Source organism: Eretmochelys imbricata, chromosome 1 (genome assembly GCF_965152235.1).
Source record: "Eretmochelys imbricata isolate rEreImb1 chromosome 1, rEreImb1.hap1, whole genome shotgun sequence".
Classification (NCBI taxonomy): domain Eukaryota; kingdom Metazoa; phylum Chordata; order Testudines; family Cheloniidae; genus Eretmochelys; species Eretmochelys imbricata.
The window spans coordinates 313,466,129-313,491,547 of record NC_135572.1 but is presented as its reverse complement, the minus strand read 5'-3'; the positions used below and the strand labels follow the sequence as shown (position 1 = coordinate 313,491,547).

The 25,419-nt window shown below is 45.7% G+C and overlaps 1 protein-coding gene across 1 annotated transcript in view; it reads left to right on the top strand.

Annotated features, from left to right (window-relative positions):
- The window catches only part of ASZ1 (ankyrin repeat, SAM and basic leucine zipper domain containing 1), a 109,189-nt gene that overhangs the window by 16,198 nt on the left and 67,572 nt on the right, over positions 1 to 25,419 (top strand). Inside the window, exon 4 of the mRNA XM_077807828.1 lies at positions 5,458 to 5,569. Within this exon, the coding sequence (XP_077663954.1) occupies positions 5,458 to 5,569 (112 nt within the window). The remainder of the gene's footprint in view (positions 1 to 5,457; positions 5,570 to 25,419) is intronic.

Here is a 25,419-nt window from a genome sequence, read left to right as displayed (position 1 = left end):
AAATTGTATTGCTAGACCTGTGCTGACCTCAATTACTGCCTTTTTCTTATATCCTGTAAGAAATGGATTAGGGGGGAAATATTTTGCTTAAATTACAGGACACTGTTGTGTAATTAAATAATTTAATTCATTTATTAAATATGTATATTATGGCAATACCCAGAGCCACCTATTAGGATTGGGCCCCTGTTATGTTAAATGCTTTATAACTGTTTGAAGACAGGGTCTCTATAGTTTAACTACTAATAGAAATGCTCTCCTCTCCCTTCTAAAGATAATGATCCTCATTTCTCCCACTTTCATCTGGCAGCATAGGTCAGAATGTCTCCTCTCAGTTGCCTGCAAGTCCCATGGGAGTAGTGATCATATGTACAATGTAAATAAATGTGCATTTGTTCTGTTTTCACTTTTCTAAAAATGCAGCACGGTATTCCAGTAAAATGAAGGTTGTCAAATTTTAAATCAAAAAGTCTCACTCTGTATTACCATTACCAGAGTAAATGGAAATATTGTAGAAAAATTGTACAGTACAGGTAAATGTCTTGTAGGGAACATGTAAAAATTGAATAATTAGTGATACATAATATAAATTAGTTTTCTAAATTAATTTTGGAGACAAATTAATCTTGCGTGATCTGATTATTGGATGATCAGGGTTTACATAATCTGCAAAAATCCAAAAAATTTTCTATATACTTGGGAAAATTTGTTATATAACAAATTTTCCCAAGTATATAGAAAAAATTGATAACTCCTGTATACTCATTGCTGTTTCTTTCTAAGAAACAGACTCTGATCTGTTTTTCAGTGGCTTTGTTTACTAGTCAATATGAAATCTTACAACACAGCTCATTTTCTTACCTTGATGGAAGTCAAAATTAAGACATTTCTACATCATAGAAGACAGCAACATGTGGGACACTTAAAGAATCTTTTTTTCTTTGCAGGAATGTATTTCAGTTGTTATATTGATGAAGAAAGTGTTCAAAAATATCCTCTGTGTGCTTTCTATCTTGTTTTAAACCGAACTTCCTCCTTTAAGTAATTGAACTCAGATGAATTTCAGTGAACTGCAGTAGAATGTCACTTGAATTGGAGTTAGTGGGCAGATAATGGCAATCACATGCACTAACAGATGGTTGTGAGTGAGTCTTTTTTTGTAAAGAGGGGTAATATATGCTTCAGGCTTTAAAAGGAAATAATTATAAAGTGCAGTTTGGAAAAGCTGCTCTAGCAATCATGTAGTTACATCATTTCAGTAAATAAACTAGTGTTATCCTGACAACAGGAATTTTTTTTTTAAAAAAAAAGCTTATTTTTACACTACAGGGTGCAATATCCTAATGAATTTTACCAAAATTTCTGCTTAGCTTGGTATGTGTTTTGATTAAAACAGGTTTTTTTCTGTGAGCCAGATCCTGCTCTGTGCCATTCTGGTAGTGCAAAGAGGACTTAAATTTACATGGGGGAATTTCCATATGACACCAAGTGGCATAACTGTCTCTATACCACTAACTCCAGCATTTCTCTTGGTGGAAGGGACGTGGTTGGGCATGGCTGGAATTTACTCATACTTTAAGGCATTAGCTAGGTGCTAACTAATGGGGGTTAGGAAGAAATGTCTTCTGTTGCAAGATTATTCCATAGCTCTCCATTTTAGAGTTTTTATATCTTCTGAAATATCTGCAAGTGGCCACCATTAGGGACAGGGTATTGGACTTAGATGGACTACTAGTCTGATCCAATATAGCAGTTCCTATATTTCAAGTTAGGCCATTTTGTGCTGCTCTAAATAGTTTCTCTTTCTTTGGTATTAAGTCGATAACATCATTGCACCTTACAAATAGTTTTCTTCCCCTTAATACTTTAATTTGTTGCCTAGCCAAACAGCATATTTTAGATCAGTAGTTTCAAAACGAGATCTACGTGATATGTTTATGTGGCCTATAGAGTTGGTTTAAAAAAAAAGTAGCTTTTGCAAAAAATATGGAAAAATAACTTTCATTCTCTTTGAAACCACCGTGAACTTGTTTTTTGATGAAATCTCATTTCACTGAGGAAAAACACTTTCACTTTTTTGTCTCTCTCCTTTGCTCTTTTACTGGCAAGTCTTTTCCTCACCAAAGAGACACACAATTTTGAAACTCTTAATCAAAAAGGAAACATTTTGCCCCAAAATAAAGTTTCATTTTGGTCAAAAGGCCATGGGCAGGAGACACCAACATCTTTCTGATGGAAAAAAATTTCAACCAGCTGTATTTGCCTGTCTGGCACATTCAGATTCTTCAGACTCAGATGTCGGGCCCAAGTAATCCAACATCTGTGCAGTCTTCCTCATACAACCAATGAAATTGCTGTATGCAAATTAGCTGTAGCGTAAAAGTAGTGATTGGTTGAGTTGAGTGATTGAGTTATCTTACAGTGGCCTAGGACACTTGACATGGCATAAATACATGCATTACTGTAGCTGTACATTTTACAGGTGTAATTTGTAAAGTCAAAGTGGCTGAGAACTTAAAAATTGAATGGTAACAGACTGTGAAACCCAGTGATGGTAGAATCTGGTGATACTTTGAACAAAAATAGCTTTCAATCACCCATCACTTCATGCTGACTCAGCAGATATTTTAGGCAAATGACACAAAGAGTGACTTTCCTGGAATCTTATCATATAGATTGTAGCCCTAGTAGTTGCAAAGATAACCATCCAATGGTGAACTGAATGTAAATCTTCCTGAGCTTGCAGAAAGAAAAAAAACTTCCACAACTTCTATTTATTAATTGGTTGTTAAGTATAAAGGCTAATGATGGTACTAAATGTAAAAATTTGCTCTCATTGCTGATCTTAGTAGTATTACAATGGTGCCCAAGAGGTGTGTATGTGGGAATACAGATATGCATAGGGAGGAAGGGAGCTAGATATCAGACAGAAGAGGATGGGGAAGAGAATCAAATGGTAGAGATCCTGAAGTTAAGCATATTTTCTGTGACTAAGGCTCCTAGATGCAATGGTAATATAAATAATCATTTTCCCACTGAGTAATGTTGAGTGTGACCGACAAGTACTGAATACATTTATTATATTTAAGTTTAATTACTACATAAAGGCCTTATTTTACCTTTGATCTTAGTGCAGACCTGTCATTGATGTCCATGGGGAGTGGTGTGTGAATTGAGGGTATTATGCATGATATCTCTAGACTAAGTGTAGACTACCCTTAGAATGAAATCATATTTACCCATTGTTTCACGTTTGCTTTTGTAAGTTTTTTAAATGAAAAACGCAGAACTATGAAAATGATTTCTGACATTATGCTAAAGGAGTGAAACCCACATTTTAAGCATTTTGCATCAATAATTATTTTGCCTGTCACAGTTTGGCTTTAGTAAGTTGAGATGCTCTCTTATATTTCGGGCTCTACCAAATTCACGGTCATAAGATTTTAAAAATCATAAATTTCATGATTTCAGCTATTTAAATCTGAAATTTCATGGTGTTGTAATTGTAGAGGGCCTGACCCAAAAAGGAGTTGTTGCGGGATTGCAAGGTTATTGTCGGGGGATTGTGGTACTGCTACCTTTACTTCTGCGCTGCTGCTGACGGCGGCACTGCCGTCAGAGCTGGGCAGCTGGAGAGCAGCTGCTGCTGGCCAGGAGTCCAGCTCTAAAGGCAGAGCTGCCACCAGTAGCTGTGCAGAAGTAAGGATGGCATGGTATGGTATTGCCACCCTTACTTCTGTGTTGCTGCCTGTAGAGCTGGGCCCTCAGTCAGCAGCCACCACTCTCTGGCCACCCAGCTCTGAAGGCAGTGCAGAAGTAAGGGTGGCAGTACTGCAGCCCACCTAAAATAACCTTGCGACTCCTCTTGCAACTTCCTTTTGGGTCAGGATCCCCAATTTGAGAAATGTGGTCTTTCCTGTGACATCTGTATAGTATAGGGTAAAAGCACGTAAAAGACCATATTTCACGGTCCGTGACATGTTTTTCATGGCCGTGAATTTGGTAGTGCCCTACTTATATTCTTCACAAGTCAGTCCCTGGCTCCTACTCCTAATAATCATATTGCAATCTTCAGAATAACTGAAAGATTCCAATCTTTCAGGTAATGAGGTACCTAGAACTAAATGTAGTATTCTGTGTGTAGTGGCACCTAAAACTGATGTATTCTTTGATCTGACGTGATAGCTGTGTTTGAGGCACAAAAGTGCTTTGGCCTTTTTTGCAGCCACATTATCTAATTTTAGACTAACCATCGCTCCAAGCTCTCTCTCAGCATTATTGCTCTCCAGCTTTCTCCTTCCTTTTGAATATTTGTATTTCAGTTTTCAGATTATTTTTCTCAGATTTGTTAACTAAATTTAGAATCAGCATGTTAATAAAATTCAGTTTTTAGCTTATGAATGTTAAATAAATACCCAACACTAATCTCTCCAATGCACCTCTAGATACCACCCCACCCCACCCCCCGCAAATTGATTGGTTTATCATTGCCCTTTGTTTAAAGTCCTGCCTGCATTCAGTCAATGTGTCAGTGTTGGTATCTAATTTATATACATTTTGAATAAGATTTTGTCCACCAGTATGTCAAATGCATTACTAAGATCAATATATTAATCAACTGCATTATCTTTCTGCTCATGGAAGTTGAAAAATGACTTGTGGGAAATTTCATTTTGTGTAGTTACTTTGTTTCAAAATTCAGTCTTTTCAAATACTTTCTATAGCAGTGGTTCTCAACCTTTTCAGACTACTTTACACCTTTTCAGGAGTCAGATTTCTCTTGTGTACCCCTCAAGTTTCGCCTCACTTAAAAACTACTTGCTTACAAAATCAGACATAAAAATACAAAAGTGTCACAGCACATTATTGCTGAAAAATTGCTTACTTTCTCATTTTGTCTGTATGAAATTTTTGTTTATACTGACTTTGCTAGTGCTTTTTATGTAGCCTGTTGTAAAACTAGGCAAGTATCTAGATGAGTTGATGTAGCCCCTGGAAGACCTCTGTACCCCCAGGAATACACATACCTGTTGTTGAGAACCACTGTTCTATAGAAGACAATTTTTTCCCTTTCCTTATACTTAAATTCACCTATATGTCCTAAAAGTGTTCAGTTCTTTGAAAATAAGACCACTTAATATACCTGATTTATTCTTTTAAGCTTGGTCTTGGGTTTTTCCTACTCTTCAATTACTATTTCATTTTCTTCCTCAGTTGCTTCTCCTTCCTCTTCCTGAGTGGTTTCATCTGTCTTAATGGCTTCATTTACCTTAACTGAGCTGAACATTCTCAAATCTTTCAGTTGTTTCCAAAGATCAAATACTTTATTTTATCAAACTTGAGAATCTGTCTGAACTGTTGTAAAGATGTAATAATAAAAACACTCTGCTTCAGATTGTTACAAGGAGTACGTTATTTGTTGACATCACAATCCTCCAATTGTAATTTTCAATTCAGATCAATATACTGTATTAATGGCTGCATGTACTGCACGTGCTTCAGAGGAGCAGATTTTGAAGACTGTGGAACTACTTCTGTCAAGGAATGCCAATCCCAGTGTTGCTTGCCGGTAAAATATTTCATTTGTTAATCTTAAACTGTTAATGGAAATATTGTTAAAGACCACATGTGTAAAACGCAAGGAGCAGGCATGGGAAAGGATCAGGTTCTGGGAACCTCCTTTCCCTAATAGGAGCAGTCTTGAAGTGAGGAAACTGCTAGGCTCTTTCTCTATCTCGCCTGCATGATTTTCTCCTACGGTTGGGGAGGCAACAAAAGAAGTAGTGAGAGGTATGGGCCATCTCTTCTGTTCCTTACGCTGTCACCATTACTTGAGACATTATAGTATTTTTTTTTCTTTCTTGGTGCCTCAGTGATGTGATATTGCTGAAAATAAAGACACAAGGTTGGTGAGGTAATATTTTTTATTGGAGCAACTTCTGTTGGTTAAGGAGACAAGTTTTCCAGCTACGCAGAGCTGACCCAAAGAAGAGCTCCAATAAAAGATACTACCTCACCCTCCTTGTCGCTCTAATATCCTGTGACCAACATGGCTACAACAACATTGCTGATAACGTTGCTGTTTCTCTGTTGTCTGACATGTGCTGTTATTCTATTTCTATGTGTTATTGTTCACTTGGGTTGTCGTGGGCAGTAGTGTGCTGGCTTTGTCATGCAACAATATTGACCAGTGTGATTCATGAAAAAAATCTCATCAGTTAATTGAGTGTATGCAACTATTTAAATTCTTTTACATGGTAATATAAATTGAGGATAAAGAAAATTATGAATTTGCTATACTATGGGTTTTGCATTCATATCATGTTTAATTAAATTAATAAAATTAACTGAAAAAGTAACCTATTGCCTGCTCTTCTCCATCCTATGTTGTATAATGATGAGACAGTAAATAAAAAGTGAGTTCAGATTAATTTCCCTTCTCAATTTTCAGGCTTTGTATGTCTGCGGATTTATTCTAATTCTTTATATTACTCTTTCTCATAGGCATCTGCATTTTGTAAAGAAAAACTAAATTTTTTTTATAAAATAACATGGACAACAACATTAATAACATTCTTTTAAAGTTGTAACATCAAGCACTCCTGTTAGGAAATGCCAGAATTAAGGTTGCAATTTGGCCCCTTTGTATGTATGATGATATATCATTGCATGATCATATCATATTTTTTCCACTGGACCCCACCCTCATTCAGTGCACAAGATGGATCTGCTGGCAGCATGAATCAAGGTTTTGTAGTGGAAGAGTCTGTCTATAAGGCCCTTGCCTCATTTATTGTAGAAGTTGGAAGGTATGTAGTGAATGAGGCAGAAGAATGCAGGAACAGGACAGTTTCAAGATTAAGGGTAGATGAATGCTGCCTTGAAGAATTGGATTCTATCCCTGCCTCTGCCACAGAGTTCCTATATGATGACAAACCAAACTTTTCAAAGATAGTCACTAATTTATGTTCTTTGAGTAGTGTCCCTATGGATGCTTCATTCTAGGTGCACATGCATCCCATGTGCCTCAGATTGGAGATTTTAGGGAGCAGTGCCAATTCAGCATGCATTCGCCCCATGCAGCCTCATGTTCTACACTGTAGCTATATGGAGCTAGGCAGGCAAACCACCCCTCAGTTTGTTCTCATCCGCCTCAGCAGTGTCCAAGTAGAGATGACCTCAACTGTATTTTTCTCTTATCTACTAAAAAAGAAAAGGAGTACTTGTGGCACCTTAGAGACTAACTAATTTATTTGAGCATAAGCTTTTGTGAGCAAGTGAGCTGTAGCTCACGAGAGCTTATGCTCAAATAAATTGGTTAGTCTCTGAGGTGCCACAAGTACTCCTTTTCTTTTTGTGAATACAGACTAACACAGCTGTTACTCTGGAATCTTATCTACTAGTTAGTGTTCACTTATGCACACATATAGGTATTGTGACAAAGCTCTGTCCTTGCCTCCGTGGGTCCCACGTTTCCTGGTGGATTTCACTAGCCTCAGAGGCTCACTGTGACCCTCCACGTAACCCTTCTTTCTCTAGAGACAAGGGTCACAGTCTGCTGAGCCATTTCATCATAAGCCAGCAAAGGAGGGGAGGAGAAGTTATCCTTCCTTGCACAGTCTCTGCTATCTCCCAGTCTCAGTGATTAATCAGGGGGCAAAGGTGGGGGGGTGCCCGGGCCCACCCTCTACTCCAGGCTCCAGCCCAGGGACCCTAATAGTATCAGCTATGGTAGCTGACCTTTTAGAAACATGACATGTACAATTCCCTGGGTTACTTCCCCCACAGCAGCCCTCACTTCCTCAAGCTCCACTTCACCCTTACCTCAGGGCCTCCTTCCTTGTGCCTGATATGGTGTGTACTACTCAGCCTCTCCAGCAGCACAACTTCCTTCCACAGCTCCTGACATGCACACCCACCTGACTGACTGGGAGGCTTTTAACTAGTTTTAGCCAGCCCCTGATTGGCTTCAGGTGTCCCAATCAACCTAGCATTCTCCCTGCCTTCTGGAAAGTTCTTAATTGGCCCCAGGTGTCTTAATTGACCTGGAGCAGCTTCCATTTCACTTAACCTGGTACCAGGGATTTGTTTAGCCTGGAGCTAATATATCTATCTCCCACTACTTTTCTATAGCCATCTAGCCTTGCCCTGTCACATATCCCTCCCTCCCCCCCCCCCCCGCTCAACACCATAGAGTTGGGCAACTTGGGACGCCAGGCAGTATGCTCGTGACAGACCATCAGCGTTGCCATGGTGGCATCCAGCCCTGTGCCGTATGCGGAACTGGAATGGTTGGAGGGATAAGAACCACCTGGTGACCCTTGCATTCTTTTCCTTATTCCACTGCATCCACTGGAGGGGTGCATGGTCTGTCACAAGAGTAAATCGCCGGCCTAAGAGGTAATAACGCAGTGTCTCCATAGCCCATTTGACAGCAAGGCATTCTCTCTCAAACTACTGCGTATTTCTGTTCTCTTGGGAGAAGCTTTCTGCTTAGGTAGAGGATCGGGTGTTCCTCTTCTCCCACCATTTGCGACAGAACTGCTCCCAACCCCACCTTGGAAGCATCTGTTTGTAAAATAAATTCCCTATTAAAGTCCGGGGCTATGAGCAAGGGGTCATTACAGAGGGCCGTCCAAAGGTCTGTAAATGCCCCCTCTGCTGCGTCAGTCCACTTTACCATGTCTGGACCTCGGGCCTTCACCAGGTCCGTTAGGGGACTTGGCCTAGTGGCAAAGTGGGGAATAAACCGTCGGTAGTAGCCTACCACACCTAGGAACACACGGACCTGCTTCTTTCGGGTCGGCCGGGGCCAGTTTTGAATTGCCTCTAGCTTGTTCATTTGGGGCTTCACTATGCCCCTTCCCACAATATATCCCAGGTACCTAGCCTCTGCTAGCCCTATGGTGCATTTAGCGGGATTAACAGTGAGGCCAGCCCGCCTTAAGGTGCGCAGTACTGCCTCAACTTTCTCTAAGTGGGTCCCCAGTCTGGCATATAGATGATGACATCAACATGCATAACTAGTATGGGGGCACAGCAGCTTATCCATGAGGCGCTGGAATGTAGCTGGGGCCCCATGTAGCCCAAAAGGGAGGACGGTGTACTGGAATAGCCCATCCGGGTTGGAGAATGCTGTCTTTTCTTTAGCTTCTTTGGTCAGAGGAATCTGCCAGTACCCTTTTGTCAGATCCAGTGTAGTCAAGAATCGGTCAACCAGTCGGTCAACCAGTTCGTCGATGTGTGGTTTGGGGTATGCATCAAACTGGGATATCTCATTCAGTCGGCAAAAGTCATTACAGAATCTCATGGTACCGTCAGGTTTAGGCACTAGAACAATTGGACTGGACCACTGACTGTAAGATTCTTCAATAACCCCTAATTCTAACATTTTCTTTACTTCAGCCTTGATTTCTTCTCTTTTGGCTGCTGGGATTCGGTAGGGTCTCAATGTTACCTTGGCTCCGGGAATCGTGCGGATATGGTGTTAGGTCTCAGTCGTCCGCCCTGGTTTTGTAGAGAACGCATCTCTGTTGCGATTAATCATGTCTGCTGCTTTGATCTTTTGGATCAGCGTCAAGTCGGATGATATCCTCACTTGCTCGTGCAAGTTATCCTCCTGAGGAAGAGTCTCCTGCATAACTAAGCATGCCTCTTGATTGTGCCAAGGTTTTAGAGGATTGATGTGGTAAATTTGCTCCGATTTCCGGCGGCCTGGCTGCTGCACCTTATAGTTCACCTCTCCCATGGCTTTGATTATTTCGTAGGGTCCCTGCCACTGGGCCAACAGTTTACTTTCTGCTGTGGGCACCAGTACCATCACCCGATCCTCTGGTTGGAACTGTCGAAGCTTCGCTTGGTGGTTATAATGGGTTCGTTGGGTCTCCTGTGCTCTCTCCAAGTGCTCCTGTACAATAGGCGTAACTTGGGCTATCCGATCTCTCATCTGCAGTACATGCTCAACTATGTTCCTTCCGGGATTTGGCTCCTCTTCCCAGGCTTCTCTGGCTATATCCAATATGCCCCGAGGGTGGTGCCCATATAGTAGTTCGAATGGAGAGAAACCCGTGGAGGCTTGCGGAACCTCTCGGATGGCAAACATGAGGTAAGGCAATAGGGTATCCCAGTCTTTCCCATCCCGGCTCACCACTTTCCTGATCATGGCCTTGAGGGTCCTATTGAATCTTTCCACAAGGCCATCTGTTTGCGAATGGTATACAGAGGTCCGTAGGGCTTGTATGTGGAGCAATGAACAGAGACCTTTCATTAACTTGGGCACGAAAGGTGTCCCTTGATCAGTCAATATCTCCTTGGGTAGCACAACCCTGGGCAAAGATCTGTACTAGCTCCTTAGCTATTGTCTTGGAAGCTGTGTTGCGCAGGGGAACAGCTTCCGGGTACCGGGTTGCATAGTCCAGTACAACAAGCACATGTTGGTGGCCCCAAACTGTCTTCTCTAGGGGCCCTACCAGATCCATAGCTATCTGTTTGAAAGGAACCTCTATTATTGGAAGAGGTATCAAAGGAGCCCGCAAATGCGGGCGAGGGCTATGTAACTGACACTCCAGACAAGAGGTGCAGTATCGCTGGACATCTTCATGTACTCCTGGCCAGAAGAACCTCTGCAGGATCCGTGCCTGGGTTTTCTCTACCCCTAGGTGTCCTCCAAACAGGTGACTGTGGGCGAGACTCAGTATGGCTTTTTGATGTTTTTGTTGCACTGGAAGTTGTTGTATCTCTTGCTCCTCCGTTTGCACCATGCGGTACAGGAGATCTGTCTTCACTATAAAGTAAGGTCGGGGACCCCGGACCTTCCCATCCACGGGTATCCCATCAATCTCGGCCACCTCTTTCCTGACATTATCATATCTGGGGTCCTCCGCCTGGTCCCACCCAAAAGTCTCTCTCCCAGGACTAACCTGCCCCAGGTCCCAGGAGCCGGCTTCTGCATCTTCCAACGGCTCACCGCCGTCATGGCTGGGGGCAGCTTCTGGCTCACCTTCTGTGGTGGAAGTTTCTCTGTTGGCTGCTCGCGTCCATCTGCCTACTAGGGAGGTCTTCTGGCCCTGGGTCAGGATCTGAGTTCCCAAGGCCTTCGCAGCCTTCCTCTCTTTTTTTGTCTTCCAGGTCTTTCGGGGGACTGAGAAAAGATCCTGAGAATCTCAGCAAACATTGAGTGTTGACATTCCCCCAGTGACGAGTCGCTGTCCTCAGGGTCCCCGCCTCCCTCCAGCCTCTCCGGGGGGAGTAAATTATCAAACCCTGGATAGTCCCTCCCAATGACTACAGGATATGGAAGTTTAGGAACTACACCCACGGTCACCTCAGTGGGGTTTCCCTGAACCTCTGTCTCCGCTGGGATGGTGGGGTAATGGCTCACGGCCCCATGCACGCACGTCCCTGCTACACGTTTGGCTTGTAGCAGCTGACTGTTTTTTACCAGCTTACCCGATATGAGGGTGATAGCACTCCCAGAGTCCACAAGTGCTGTAGTCTCTCCTCCATTTATCCGCACTGACCTGGTGTAATTATGCGGGGCTAATGCGACCCCCTCGAGGTGGATAAGGGAGCATGGGACCTCCCAATCCCCCAAGTTACATTGCATAAGTTCCTCGGTGCTGGGACAGTGTGCTGCTTTGTGTCCCCACTCCCCACATGCATAACATCTATAATTGCTTTTAATCACTCCCCTATCCTGGGGATTAGGGGTTTAATCCCGGGATTCCCCCCAATGAGACCAATCCCTTCCTTCTGGGGTCCCTGCTGGTTTTGCCCCCCCCCCCTTCTTCCACCGAGGACTCCCCGGGGGTTTGGCTGCCCAACCTTCCAGGGTTGGGGTCGGGTGCTTGCTTTGAAAGGGGCCTTCCTTGGGTAGTCGGGTCAGTTCCCTGGCTGTCATCCGTCTTTCTACCAATGTGATCATCTTGTCGTATGTGGACAGATCATTCTGGCCTACCCATTTGTGGAGATCTGGCAGCAGTCCCTGCATGTAATGGTCGATGACCAGGGTCTCCAAAATCTCCTCCGGCTTGCACACCTTGGGCTGTAACCACTTCCATGCAAGGTGTACGAGGTCGAATAGCTCGGGGATTTGTTCTCCTGGTATTTCCACTCATGGAACCTGTGGGTCCTTACTGCTGTCATTACCCCTGATCATGCTAGGATCTCTGCCTTCAGACAATGGCATCCGTGGCAGACAAGTCAAAGTAGGCCTTCTGGGCCTCTCCACGCAAAAAAGGGGCGAGAATGCTGGCCCACTGCTCCTGGGGCCATGCCTCATGGTGAGCAGTCCTTTCGAAGGAGAGGAGATATGCCTCTACGTCATCTCCTGATGTCATCTTTGGCAGACAACCAGTGGCCCTCAGGGTTCACGTCCCGTCGGACCCCCAGGCCTGGGTGGTGAGGATCTTCAGCTGGTCCACCACCTCTCTCAAGAGGGCACGATCTTGGATCGCCTGGCTCATCAATAATTGATTGGTTTCCTGCTGTAGCCGCATAGACTCTTATGCCATTGCCTGAACCCGGGTGGCCTCCTGCTGGGCTGCCGTGGCTTCTACCAGAGCTCTTACCACCTCCTCCAATATGGTACAAAGCAAACAAACAAAAACCAAAAAAAAAAAAAAAATCCAAAACCCCAGTGCACTTTTTTTTTAAAACCTCTTTCTTCCACCACGCTGTGAATGAAGTCCCACTCCTGACACCAGTTGTGACAAAGCTCTGTCCTTGCCTCCCCGAGTCCTGCATTTCCTGGTGGATTTCACTAGCCTCAGAGGCTCACTGTGATCCTCCATGTAACCCTTCTTTCTCTAGAGACAAGGGTCACAGTCTACTGAGCCATTTTCATCATAAGCCAGCAAGGGAGGTGAGGAGAAGTTATCCTTCCTTGCAAAGTCTCTGCTATCTCCCAGTCTCAGTAATTAATCGGGGGCAAAGGTGGGGGGAGAGCCCGGGCCCACCCTCTACTCCAGGCTCCAGCCCAGGGACCCTAATAGTATCAGCTATGGTAGCTGACCTTTTAGAAACATGACATGTACAATTCCCTGGGTTACTTCCCCCACAGCAGCCCTCACTTCCTCAAGCTCCACTTCACCCTTACCTCAGGGCCTCCTTCCTTGTGCCTGATATGGTGTGTACTACTCAGCCTCTCCAGCAGCGCAACTTCCTTCCACAGCTCCTGACATGCACACCCACCTGACTGACTGGGAGGCTTTTAACTAGTTTTAGCCAGCCCCTGATTGGCTTCAGGTGTCCCAATCAACCTAGCATTCTCCCTGCCTTCTGGAAAGTTCTTAATTGGCCCCAGGTGTCTTAATTGACCTGGAGCAGCTTCCATTTCACTTAACCTGGTACCAGGGATTTGTTTAGCCTGGAGCTAATATATCTATCTCCCACTATTTTTCTATAGCCATCTGGCCTTGCCCCGTCACAGTATATAATTTTTAGTGTAAGGACCATTGTCCTTTCATGTGTGTGGTTTTTTTTCTCCCCTCACAGGAACTTAAACACTGGGAGGGCACACCTGGTTTTAAGTGCTACCTTTCATGCCAGAGGTGATCCTGGTGTATCTGTTGACTTGGGGAATCACGTGTTGCCCAAAGTTTAATTTCTTCCTAGGAGTTAAATCTAGAGCCAGAAAGAACTGGGAACTTAAGCTTTGTCTTGCTTGGACTGGCTTCTGACCCTGGCCAGGGGGCACCCTCACCCCCCACCGTACAACAGTCTCCGAGCAAGTTGATTGCCTTGACCTCCTCAGTGCAGCACTCCCCTAGAGCATTGAAGAGGAAATTTCTGGAATCCTCTCAAAAGGACTCTAGGATGTGGGCTTCAAGCCCTCGAAGTAGAGGATCTACCTCAAACAGGCAGTCTCCGCTTCAGACGACCACTTTGGCACCTACCAGTCTCCAGCTCAGGACCCACAAGGCTGTAGGTTCCTCAGGTACCGTGAGCACCAGAAAGTCCAAGGACTCTCAGGGTTCCAGCTCTGGAAGATTGGTACCATCTGCAGATCAGAGCGGTAGGGAAAAGACCAGTTCTTCTAAACCGGTACCGAAAGAGCCTACCTCGTTTGGCACTGCAAAAGACCAGACCAACACCTACTGGTCACTTATTGGAGCACACAAAACCTTCGGTACCATTGGCTGCCTCTCCCTGAGTTACTTCTGCCCAGGCAGCCTCCTCAATATCAACCACTGTTTCAGTAATGCAAGAGTTTCGATTCTCTCAGGATCTGGCAGTAGCAAAGACACCTGAATCTCTTTTATTCAACAACATCTTCTCAGTGCTGAGGATTTCTTGATCTCTGGACATTCCCCCAGTTTCAAGGGAGTGTCCCCCTATCTCAACGAGTGCCCCACCCATACCAACTGATGAGGAGGAGGAAGTTCTTTGAGTGCTTGCTCATGTCCATTCCACAATAGGTGTGTACGCGCCACATACATCATTGCCAAAGATTTTTCCCTCAGTGGTATCCATCGGGCCAGCTCTAGCGCCCTCTGGTGCCATGTGCTCATGCACTGGTAAAAGGGGTGCCACTGGCCATGCACCCTTTCAGTTTCTTCTTATTGCCTCTGATGGTTGCTGGAACAACCTCTCTTGCTTTGGCAAGGCTTCTTCTCAGTGGTTTTTGGACTCTATCTCAAACTACCAAGCCATACTGGGGAGATATGATAAATCTCTGGGACTCCTTAGCGAAGTTCAAAGACGTTCTGCCTCAGGACTCAAGGCAGGAATTCTCTGCCCTCTTGGAGGAGGGTCAGAATATGGCCAGGACCTCACTCCAGGTGGCAGTGGATGCAGCCAACACAGCAGCCAGGATGATGGCCTCTGCTGTCACCATGAGGCAGTGCTCTTGGCTTCAGTCCTCAGGACTTCCTCATGAGGTCCAGCAGTCTATTCAGGACCTCCCTTTTGAAAGCTTCTCATTATTCTCAGAGCAGACGGACACAAGACTTTGTGGCCTGAAGGACTCAAGGGCCTTGGTCACTATGCTCTGTCGGCTTAGCTGTTGGGGCCTGAAGTGCTTCCTCTATCTCACTTCTCAGCTCCACCTCTGAGACAGAAACCCTATAAAAGGAAAGTGAGAGGTTACAAGTGATATCAACTGCTTTCTTCCACCTCAACCTCCCAGCTGGGGTCACATAGGTACTCCGGTGGGCCCAAGCAGACCTTCTGAAGGTGCGCCAAAGGGCACTATACCAGTTCCCACCTCGGATCCTGCCTCCCTTTTATTTTTGGACTTTCTGGCCCACTTCAGACCAGTGTGGTCCTACATAATATTGGACCGCTGGGTGCTAAATACAGTGACAGTAGGCTATACCCTTCAGTTTTCGTCCACTCCTCCCTCCTACCCCCCATACACGTCCCTCTTCAGGGACCCTTCTCATAAGCAACTCCTCACCCAGAAGGTGCAGTCCCTCCTACGGATGGGTGCCATAGAGGAGGTTCCTCAAGATTTGAGAGGGAATTGGTTTTACTCCCAATATTTCCTAATCTCAAAGGCCAAGGGGGGCTTTTGGTCCATTCTGGAGCTTCATGTCCTCAACGGATATCTCAAGAAACTGAGGTTCTGCATGGTCTCTCTGGCCTCCATCATTCTCTCGCTAGATCCAGGGGACTGGTACACCGCCCTCGACTTAAAAGACGCCTAGTTTCACATTTCTCTCTTCCATGGCCATAGAAGATTTCTCAGGGTTTTTGTAAACCAAATCCACTACCAATTCACCACTCTTGCCTTCGGTCTGTGTGCAGCCCCCTAGGTTTTCACAAAGTGCATAATGGTGGTAGCGGCCTTTCTCAGATGGCAAGGCATTCAATTCTACCCATACCTTAATGACTGGTTGATCAAGGGTTGTTCAGAGGCTCCCGTACAGAACAATATCAGCATGCTCCAAGTTACCTTCTGAGCACTGGGCCTGTTAATAAACAAACAAAAATTGACTTTTGTTCCAGTTCAGAGAATAAAGTTTATTGGGGTAGTGCTCGACTCGACCCAAGCCAGAGCCTTTCTTCCAGAGACCCAATTCCAGACTCTTGGTCCTGATATCCAAGTCATGGTCCACCCAATTAAGACAGCCTGAGTTTGGCTTAAGCTACCAGTGTACAAGGCCACATGCACTCAGCATGCAAGGCTGTGTCTCAGGCCCCTGCAGATGTGCTTAGTGTCAATTTAATCCCTGAACAGACACCACTTCGTTTCACCGCACTCTGTTCCACCCCTGGTCCTCACCTGGCCTGGGGGAAGGACCCAAGTTCGGTAATGATTGGGGTACCCTTTGTCGCCCCTCAGCTCTATGTCCCTAGTCTCAGATGCATCAGACCTAGGTTGGGGAGCCCATATTGACAGCCTCAGGACTCAGGGCCTATGGTCCCAGGAAGAACTCTCCCTGCACATAAATGTCAGGGAACTCAGGGCTGTCTGCTCAACATGCCAAGTGTTCTTTCCCCAGATCTTAGGCAAGTGTTGCAAGTTCTGACAGATGATATTGCGGCAATGTTCTACGTCTACTCCAGGAAGCAGCAAGGAGTTCAATTCTCTGCCCTGTGTCAAGAGGCTGTCTGTCTATGGGACTTCTGCATGAAGCACTCCATCCACCTCGAGGCATCACATTTTTCAGGAACCTGGAATACGCTGGTAGAACTCCTCAGCAGATCCTTTTCCTTTTGCCATGAGTGCACCCTTCACTCGGAGGTCTCCAGGTTCATTTTCCAGACGAGGGGGTTTCCCTAGGTAGACCTGGTCATGAACCAGAAGTGCAAGCAGTTTTGTTCACTGTGCAGGCATAGCCCAGGCTCCCTCTCAGATGCCTTCTTGCTCCCATGGACAGGGATCCTGTTCTATGCTTTCCCCCCAGTCCCGCTGGTTCATAAGGTCCTCCTGAAAATTAAGCGGGACAAGGCAAGAGTTAGTCTTATAGCGCTGGCATGGCCATGCCAACACTGGTTCAGCATGCTGCTGGATCTATCAATAGCAGCCCCACTTCTCATTCCGCTCCCTCGGGACTTGATCTTAGAAGACTATGGTGGGTTACCAAAGTATTTGATCTTTGGAAATGACCGAAAGATTTGGGAATATTCACCTAGCTGCATGAATGTTACATGGCTGAACCCAGAGGAGCAGGCTTGTTCAGAACAAGCTCAACAGGTCTTACTAGGTAGCCATCCGATCGGGTTACCTGCCTGGCCAAATGCAAGCACTTCTCAATATGGGCATCTCAATGAGGTCTCTCTCCAATTCAGTCTTCCCTTCAGACTAGCTGGACTGCTTGCTCCATCTAAAGCAGGAAGATCTGGCCCTCGTGTCTGTCAGGTACATTTAGCAGCAGTCTCAGCCTTCCACCTGCCGGTGAGTGACAGGTTAGTGCTCTCTCACAAAAGGACAGTCTGGTTTCTTAAGGGACTGGAGAGACTCTATCCTCAGGTCTGTAAGTTGATCCCTCCATGGGACTTAAACCTGGTTCTGTCAAGGTTCATGGGTCCTCCCTTCTACTTCTCTCTTTGAAGATTGCCTTCTTGGCGGTGATCACCTCAGCCAGAAGATCTCTGAAATCAAGTCCCTTATGTCAGAACCACCATACACTGTGTTCTTATGATAGAATCATAGAATATCAGGGTTGGAAGGGACCTCAGGAGGTCATCTAGTCCAACTCCCTACTCAAAGCAGGACCAATCCCCAACTAAAGCATCCCAGCCAGGGCTTTGTCAAGCCTGACCTTAAAAACTTCTAAGGAAGGAGATTCCACCACCTCCCTAGGTAACCCATTCCAGTGCTTCACCACCCTCCTAGTGAAAAAGTTTTTCCTAATATCCAACCTAGACCTCCCCCACTGCAACTTGAGATCATTACTCCTTGTTCTGTCATCTGTTACCACTGAGAACAGTCCAGATCCATCCTCTTTGGAACCCCCTTTCAGGTAGTTGAAAGCAGCTATCAAATCCCCCCTCATTCTTCTCTTCCACAGACTAAACAATCCCAGTTCCCTCACCCTCTCCTCATAAGTTGTGCTGCAGTCCCCTAATCATTTTTGTTGCCCTCGGCTGGACTCTCTCCAATTTTTCCACATCCTTCTTGTAGTGTGGGGCCCAAAACTGGACACAGTACTCCAGATGAGGCCTCACCCATGTCGAATAGAGGGGAATGATCACGTCCCTCGATCTACTGGCAATGCTCATATTTATACACCCCAAAATGCCGTTAGCCTTCTTGGCAACAAGGGCACACTGTTGACTCATATCCAGCTTCTCGTCCACTGTAACCCCTAGGTCCTTTTCTGCAGAACTGCTGCCCTACCCACTCGGTCCCGAGTCTGTAGCAGTGCATGGGTTTCTTCCGTCGTAAGTGCAGGACTCTGCACTTGTCCTTGTTGAACCTCATCAGATTTCTTTTGGCCCAATCCTCTAATTTGTCTAGGTTCCTCTGTATCCTATCCCTACCCTCCAGCATATCTACCACTCCTCTCAATTTAGTGTCATCTGCAAACTTGCTGAGGGTGCAGTCCACGCCATACTCCAGATCATTAATGAAGATTTTTGAACAAAACCGGTCTGAGGACCGACCCTTGGGGCACTCTGCTTGATACCGACTGCCAACTAGACATGGAGCCATTGATCACTACCCATTGAGCCCGATGATCTAGCCAGCTTTCTATCCACCTTATAGTCCATTCATCCAGCCCATATTTTAACTCGCTGGCAAGAATACTGTGGGAGACCATATCAAAAGCTTTCCTAAAGTCAAGGAATAACACTTCCACTGCTTTCCCGTCATCCAGAGAGCCAGTTATCTCATCATAGAAGGCAGTTAGGTTAGTCAGGCATGACTTGCCCTTGGTGAATCCATGCTGACTGTTCCTGATCACTTTCCTTTCCTCTAAGTGCTTCAGAATTGATTCCTTGAGGACCTGCTCCATGATTTTTCCAGGGACTAAGGTGAGGTTGACTGGCCTATAGTTCTCCGGATCCTCCTCCTTCCTTTTTTTAAAGATGGGCACTACATTAGCCTTTTTCCAGTCATCCAGGACCGCCCCCAATCACCAAGAGTTTTCAAAGATAATGGCCAATGGCTCTGCAATCACATCAGCCAACACCTTTAGCACTCTCGGATGCAGCGCATCCGGCCCCGTGGACTTGTGCTCATCCAGCTTTTCTAAATAGTCCCGACCCAAGGACAAGGTCCAACTGAGCCCCCATCTGGCCTTCCTGCCAAAGGTGGTTTCACAATTCCATATCAACCTGTTATTTTCCTGCCAGTCTTTTTTCTGAAACCTCAGAAGAACTCTGAAGAGTGGTGACTTCACTCATTGGATGTTAGGCGTGCCCTCCCCTTCTATATTGAGAGAACTAAATCCTTTTGCAAATCCATGCAACTCTTTGTAGCAGTAGCAGAAAAGAGGAAAGGGCTTCCAGTGTCATCCCAGAGGATCTCGTCCTAGATAACCGCATGTATTTGGGCTTGCTGTGAGCAGGTGAATGTGCCACCTCCAGCTATCCTAACCAGTCACTCCACAAGAACCCAGGCCTCATCAGCAGCGTTCCTTGCACAGATCCCAATCCAGGACATCTGCAGGGCCATAACTTGGTCATCTGTGTATCCCTTTGCATCCCACTACACCGTCACCCAATAGGCTTGAGAAAAGCCAGTTTCAGAAGAGCAGTATTGCAATCAGCATATCCATGAACTCTGAGCCCAGCTGCTTGTGAGTCACCTAACATGGAATGGACATGATCAAGCACTTGAAGAAGAAAAAACTGTTACTAACCTTTCCATAACAACTGTTCTTCGAGATTCATTGCTTGTGTCCATTCCACAACCACCCTTCCGTACCCCTCTGTCGGAGTTGACTGGCAAGAAGGAACTGAGAGGGAGAGTTCCTGAGCGTGCGGCACCAGAGGGCAACCCGATGGTTACCACTGAGGGAAAAATCTCTGACAACAGTGCATGCGGTGTGCACACACTTAACATGGAATGGACATGAGCAACATATCTTGAAGAACATCAGCTACAGAAAGGTTAGTAACCATTTTTTAATGAGGATTTCTTATCAGTCTCACAGATTTCTGTCCGGGGCTCTTATTTCCATTATCAGGAGACCTTCTTTCCTGAGACCTCCAGAGAGTCAGAACAGCCCTATGAAAACATCTTCATGCTCCTTCCCACTGGAATGAGAACCCTGGCTGTACTGGGACCTTTGGACGGCTTACTGACAATAATTCTCCAGGGTCCATACTGTTTCTCACCACGAGAAGGGCAGGCAGTCCCCATCAGCCTTTCTCTCTAGGGTATCTGACCCACAGGGACATGAAGCAAGAGTGGACAAGGAGGTCACTCCAACAATTAATATCTTCCTCATCTCCAGATGAAGCTGTTATGCCTCTTCCACCATCCCTGGCTGACAATTTCAAGACCTCATTAAGAGGATAGCATTACACTCCACCACATATTTCAATGTTGGGGCATCCCACAGGTAGACCTGTTTGCTACAGTCAAGAACAAGGAGTGCTCCCAGTTCTGTTTGAGAGGTGAACTGGGTCGCCAGCCCTGGAAGAAGCCGCCTTCTTCATTGGAGTGCAATCCTTCTGTATGCTTTCCCCCCACCTTGGCATCCAAGTTGTTGATCAAGATAAAGAAAGATAAGCCCAGGGTTATTCTAGTAGTTCTGATGTGGCCAAGACAAACATGGTTCCCTTACCTTTCCCAGCTCATTGTTTGTCAACCAAACTCTCTGGACTGCCCCCTATCTTCTCTCTCAGGGTGCTAGTCAAATTTTTCACCCCAACTTCAAGGTTCTGTGACTCAAGGCCATGGCTGATGGATGCTTTACAGGATTAGAAACAACCTGTTCTGAGAACATGAGAGTACTATTACATAATAGGAAACAATCTGCTCGTAATACCTACCTGCAGAAGTGAATGAGATTCAGTCACTGGTGTCACCTAAGGCATCTTTCACCTGTATCATCTCTGTTGTCAAATATACTAGATTACATTCTAGAGACAAACATGACAGGATTGTCTCTAAGCTCTGTTAGAGTACACTTGGTAGCTAGTACGGCCTTCCATCATACGGTGGAGGGTTTTTCAGTGTTCGCTCATTCTACAACAATGAGGTTTTTCAAGGGATGGGAGCCCAATTTCACAAGTCGTCTTTCTTAAGAGAGTGTTCCCATCATGAAAATATGTAGAGCCACAACTTGGACCTCCACTCAGACTTTTTTTCTGAACACTGTGTGGTTACACAGACCTCAGCTTTTGATGTGATGTTTGGCTCTACTGTACTATCTTAAATCTTGAACTTGACTCCAAAGTAAAGGGTACTGCTCTGTAGTCACTCGGACTGGAGCACCCATAGGGGTGTTACTTGGAGAAGAAGAAAAGGTTTCTCACCCTGGTTCTTCAAGACGTGTCCCCCTGTGGGTGCTCCACTACCCGACCTCCCCACCGTTAAAGTTCTTTGCCGTAGAGCTTTGTGGTAGAGAAGAAGCTGATGGTGGTTCGCCCAGGCAGCTCTATATAGCTGTGATGCAGAGCATGAGGCTGCATGGGGGACATCCGCAGACTGAACAGCTACTCCTACCTAAAATCTCCCATCTGGGGTACATGTGCACCTAGAGTGGAGCAGCCATAAGGAGGCACATCTCCAAGGACCACAGTTACTGCACGATGTGAGTAATCTTTTCTTCCTCATTTTCTGAGTTCACAGCTTGAGATCCTGGTGTCTGATTTGTAGAAGTGCTGAGCGTTCACAGCTACAACTGATTTAAATGTGAGCTGTGCTTTGAACATATAAAGTGCTGTATAATGCTAAGTACTCTGGAAAAACAGGTCATAAGTGTCTCAGATTAGGCACCCAACATTAGTGGATATTTTTACCTTTATCTCTGTTCTGCAGCTCCCCATTTGTGAAATGGAGATGATTTTCCTCACCTCAGAGGGCTGTTGTGATAAGTTGACATTTGTGAACCACTTGGATAGTGTAGGGATGAGCACCACTGAAAACCCATGCGGAAACTATTAATTCTGTCTTCAGAGCAGTTGACTATTGTGCAATAAATAAAGCATGGGGCTACATATTGAACAATGAGGATAAAATAATATAAAATAGGTGCTCTTTAAGGAGATTTTTTTCCCATTTAAATTCTAGAAAATCTCTACTGAGTATATGTGAACTGTGATTTTTTTTTTTGTCCAAAGAGTTATAATTTGACCATATTTAGGTGGATTTTCCTAAGGGTGGCAAAAGGCCCATCCCTGAAACACATGGCTCACTGCCACATGTCAAGTCCTTGCACCAAAGCATTCAGAGAAAAATTCTCAAGAAGTTTAACATGAGCAAAACAATGTGCTTTCCCTAGCTTTACTCTCAGAAGCAGTTGATCCATTTTGGCTGACACTTCCCCCTCCATTCCCTCTTCCCCCCCTCCTCCCCCCCCCAAAAAAAAAAACCAGCCTGAGGCAGACACCCAGCATGTAAAACATCCGTTCCAGTGACTAGTTTGGATTAATTATAAGCAACTGAAAACAGGATCTTAATTTGGGAAGTTTTGGGCTTAATAATTGACTGCTACCTGCCCCACCTATAATACTTAAATCAATACATATATACCAAAATCACTAAATCCTTTTAAAAATGAAAAATCTTTTAAAATGTTGGCATCTTGACAATGTATACAGTACATTAAATTCTTGTGTTTTAGAGTTCACCTTTCTCAGTCACAATGCTAAATCTTTCACTTCTCATGCACAGTTAACGATGACTGTGAAAGACACTTTAGGTCAGGGGTTCTCAAATGGGGGGTCAGGACCCCTCAGGGGGTCACGAGGTTATTACATGGGGGGTCGGGAGCTGCTAACCTCCACCTCAAACCCTGCTTTGCCTCCAGGATTTATAATGGTGTTAAATAAATTAAAAACACTTTTTAATATATAAGGGGGGTCCCACTCAGAGGCTTGCTATGTGAAAGGGGTCAGCAGTCAAGAAGTTTGAGAGCCATTGCTTTAGGTGCCACAAGTACTCCTCATTGTTTAGGTCAGTGATACTCAGACCTCAGTGGTTCAGAATCCAGATTAGTGATCAACATTACCCAAAAGAGACCCATAGTGTGAATTCATTGGTTCATTTACTCTCTCTCGCCTCACGCACACACTCTGTAGATGCCCATTAGTAGCATCATACTGGTGCCTTTTGCTATGTTGTTCCTAAGCGGCTGATGCTGTTATGGGGAGAGTGGTCTAACCGAAGACAGCCTACTTTTTCTCATAATGTAAAATAGTACAGTACACCAAAGGCAGTGCACCCTGTTGCTGCCCAGTATCCCTTCCCTTGCAGAGCCGGGGGGAAAGCCGTGACCTCCCTCCTTCCCCTCCTCTTCCCCCCCCCATCAAGCCAAAGCTCCGTGTCCCCTCCTCTTACCATAAGCAAGGTGCCTCTGGCCTCTGCACCCCAGGGGCATTTGTGTGGGCTGATGGCTGAAGTTCGTTGGTGTTACCCCTCACTGGTGGCAGGTGCAGCACATTCCCCTTGGCCCTGGGACTGCCCCAGTGTTAGTGCAACCTGCAGAGCCAGGTTCTCCTGCAGCAGGTGGGAGAGCACCCCCTCCTGCTGGAGACAGAGGAGGAGGCAACCTGTTACCCCAGTCAGACCAAGAGTTCAGCCCCAGAGAACCCCAGCCTGGCCCTGGGGCAGATGGGTGAGGGGGATCACAGCAATACCAGTTTGATCTAAGGTGGAGGACATTGATGACAGATAGCTTATGGAGAGGTGGAGGGGGTTAGGTAGGCCATGGCATATGAAGAGTGTTTTGGAAGGGGTGGGGCAACCATGTTGCAGGATGGGGGAACCCCAAGATTTGGGGGAATGGGGCAGGGGAATCTTGGGTTTGGCAGGGGAGCCCCCAGTCAGCAAAATGGCTGAGCGAGCCCAGCTGCCAGGGGATAGGCTGAGGATGCTTCCACTGGCAGCCTTCATGCTCCACCTTGGTGAGGGATGGATATCTGGGGAGGGCACCATGCGCAGCCTGCAGTGGGATAGGGGGTGGCTCCTAGCACTCTTAGGATAGTGGAGGGGAGAAAGGGACTGATCAGTGTCCTGGGAAGGGGGTCCCCCAACCCCTCACTGAAAAACAGCACACCCACACCCCACCACCTGCAAACAAGATGGAGAGGACAGCTCAATGCATGGGTGGGGGTGTCCCTGTTACTCCCTACTACAAAATAGCACCCCCCACCAGCCTGCAAGCCAGACACTGAGGAAGGGAGGAGGAAGCCTTCCAGTTGTGCCTGTGCTGCTTCCCCGACCCCAGCTTCCCCCCAAAAATCCCTCTCTTCCAGACCCTCCTTCCTACACATGCTTTCCTTGCAGGCCCTGTCAGACAGGGCAAGTGGATGGGGCTGTGTGCCTTGGGGCTGAGCCGAAGGGCCTAAGTTGGGAGGGGAGTGGAAAAGTACAGTCTGAGGGAGCCACACCCCTACACGCCCCCCCGCCCATCTCCACCCTGGATGTGACATCACAACAGTGCTCTTATGCTATGGCTACGTTACTGAGTGGACAGCGCATTGTGGGGCAAGTGTTCTCGGGGAAAATGTTGCTCATAAGCGGCGGTTGCTCTTAAAAGGTGTTGCTGAAAACAAGCGTCTACTGTGTGTCTATCTATCTAATTCAGCAGAATGACTGGCCAAGTGTTCTACAATTGGTTTATAACATAATAAAAGTATCCTGATTGGTTAATAACTTAGATTGGTTAATAATTAAATCACACAGTATTTTAATATCATGCTGCAAAGAGCCGCAGTAGATACATTAAATAGCCATCTGCAGCTCCCGAGCCTCCGTCTGAGCGTCACTGCTTTTAGGTTAGTGTTTGATGGCAGTTGAATAGGATTTTTTCAAAGGTAATAGTACTCTTCTAAGCTTTGCCCACAAACTAAACTCTGCTTAGCACAATCCTCTGCCAATGTCATCTAAAAGTAATGTGCAAAATATGATCACTGGGCACCTGTGGCTTGGCTCCACCTAGGTGGGGTTTGGATGCTCTGCTGGGCTTTGTTAATCTCATAGTGCCACCCACTTGTGGTGCCAAAATGAGATATGACCCTCAGCAGATTATACAAAAGACCTTCATAATGTAATCCTCCTCCTTGTATGCTTTGATCAGCAGTGAAATAACTTAATGCCAGCATTAACTATCTTTGGGCATCTGAGTTAACACCTAAGTGAGATAAACAGGGACAGTTTATGCCTCTCTCAAAACTACTGTTTCAGCCTCTCTGCATATTCAGACAGACATCCATCCCTTCATTGGCTACATTTGGCTTATACTTTGGCTTTTTTTTAGTTCAAGACTCTTTAAAAAAAAAAATCTTAGATTCTGGAGCACAAGATGGCAGTCAGGAGCAGGTATGCCTTCCCTCGCCTCCTTTCCCCCCCTT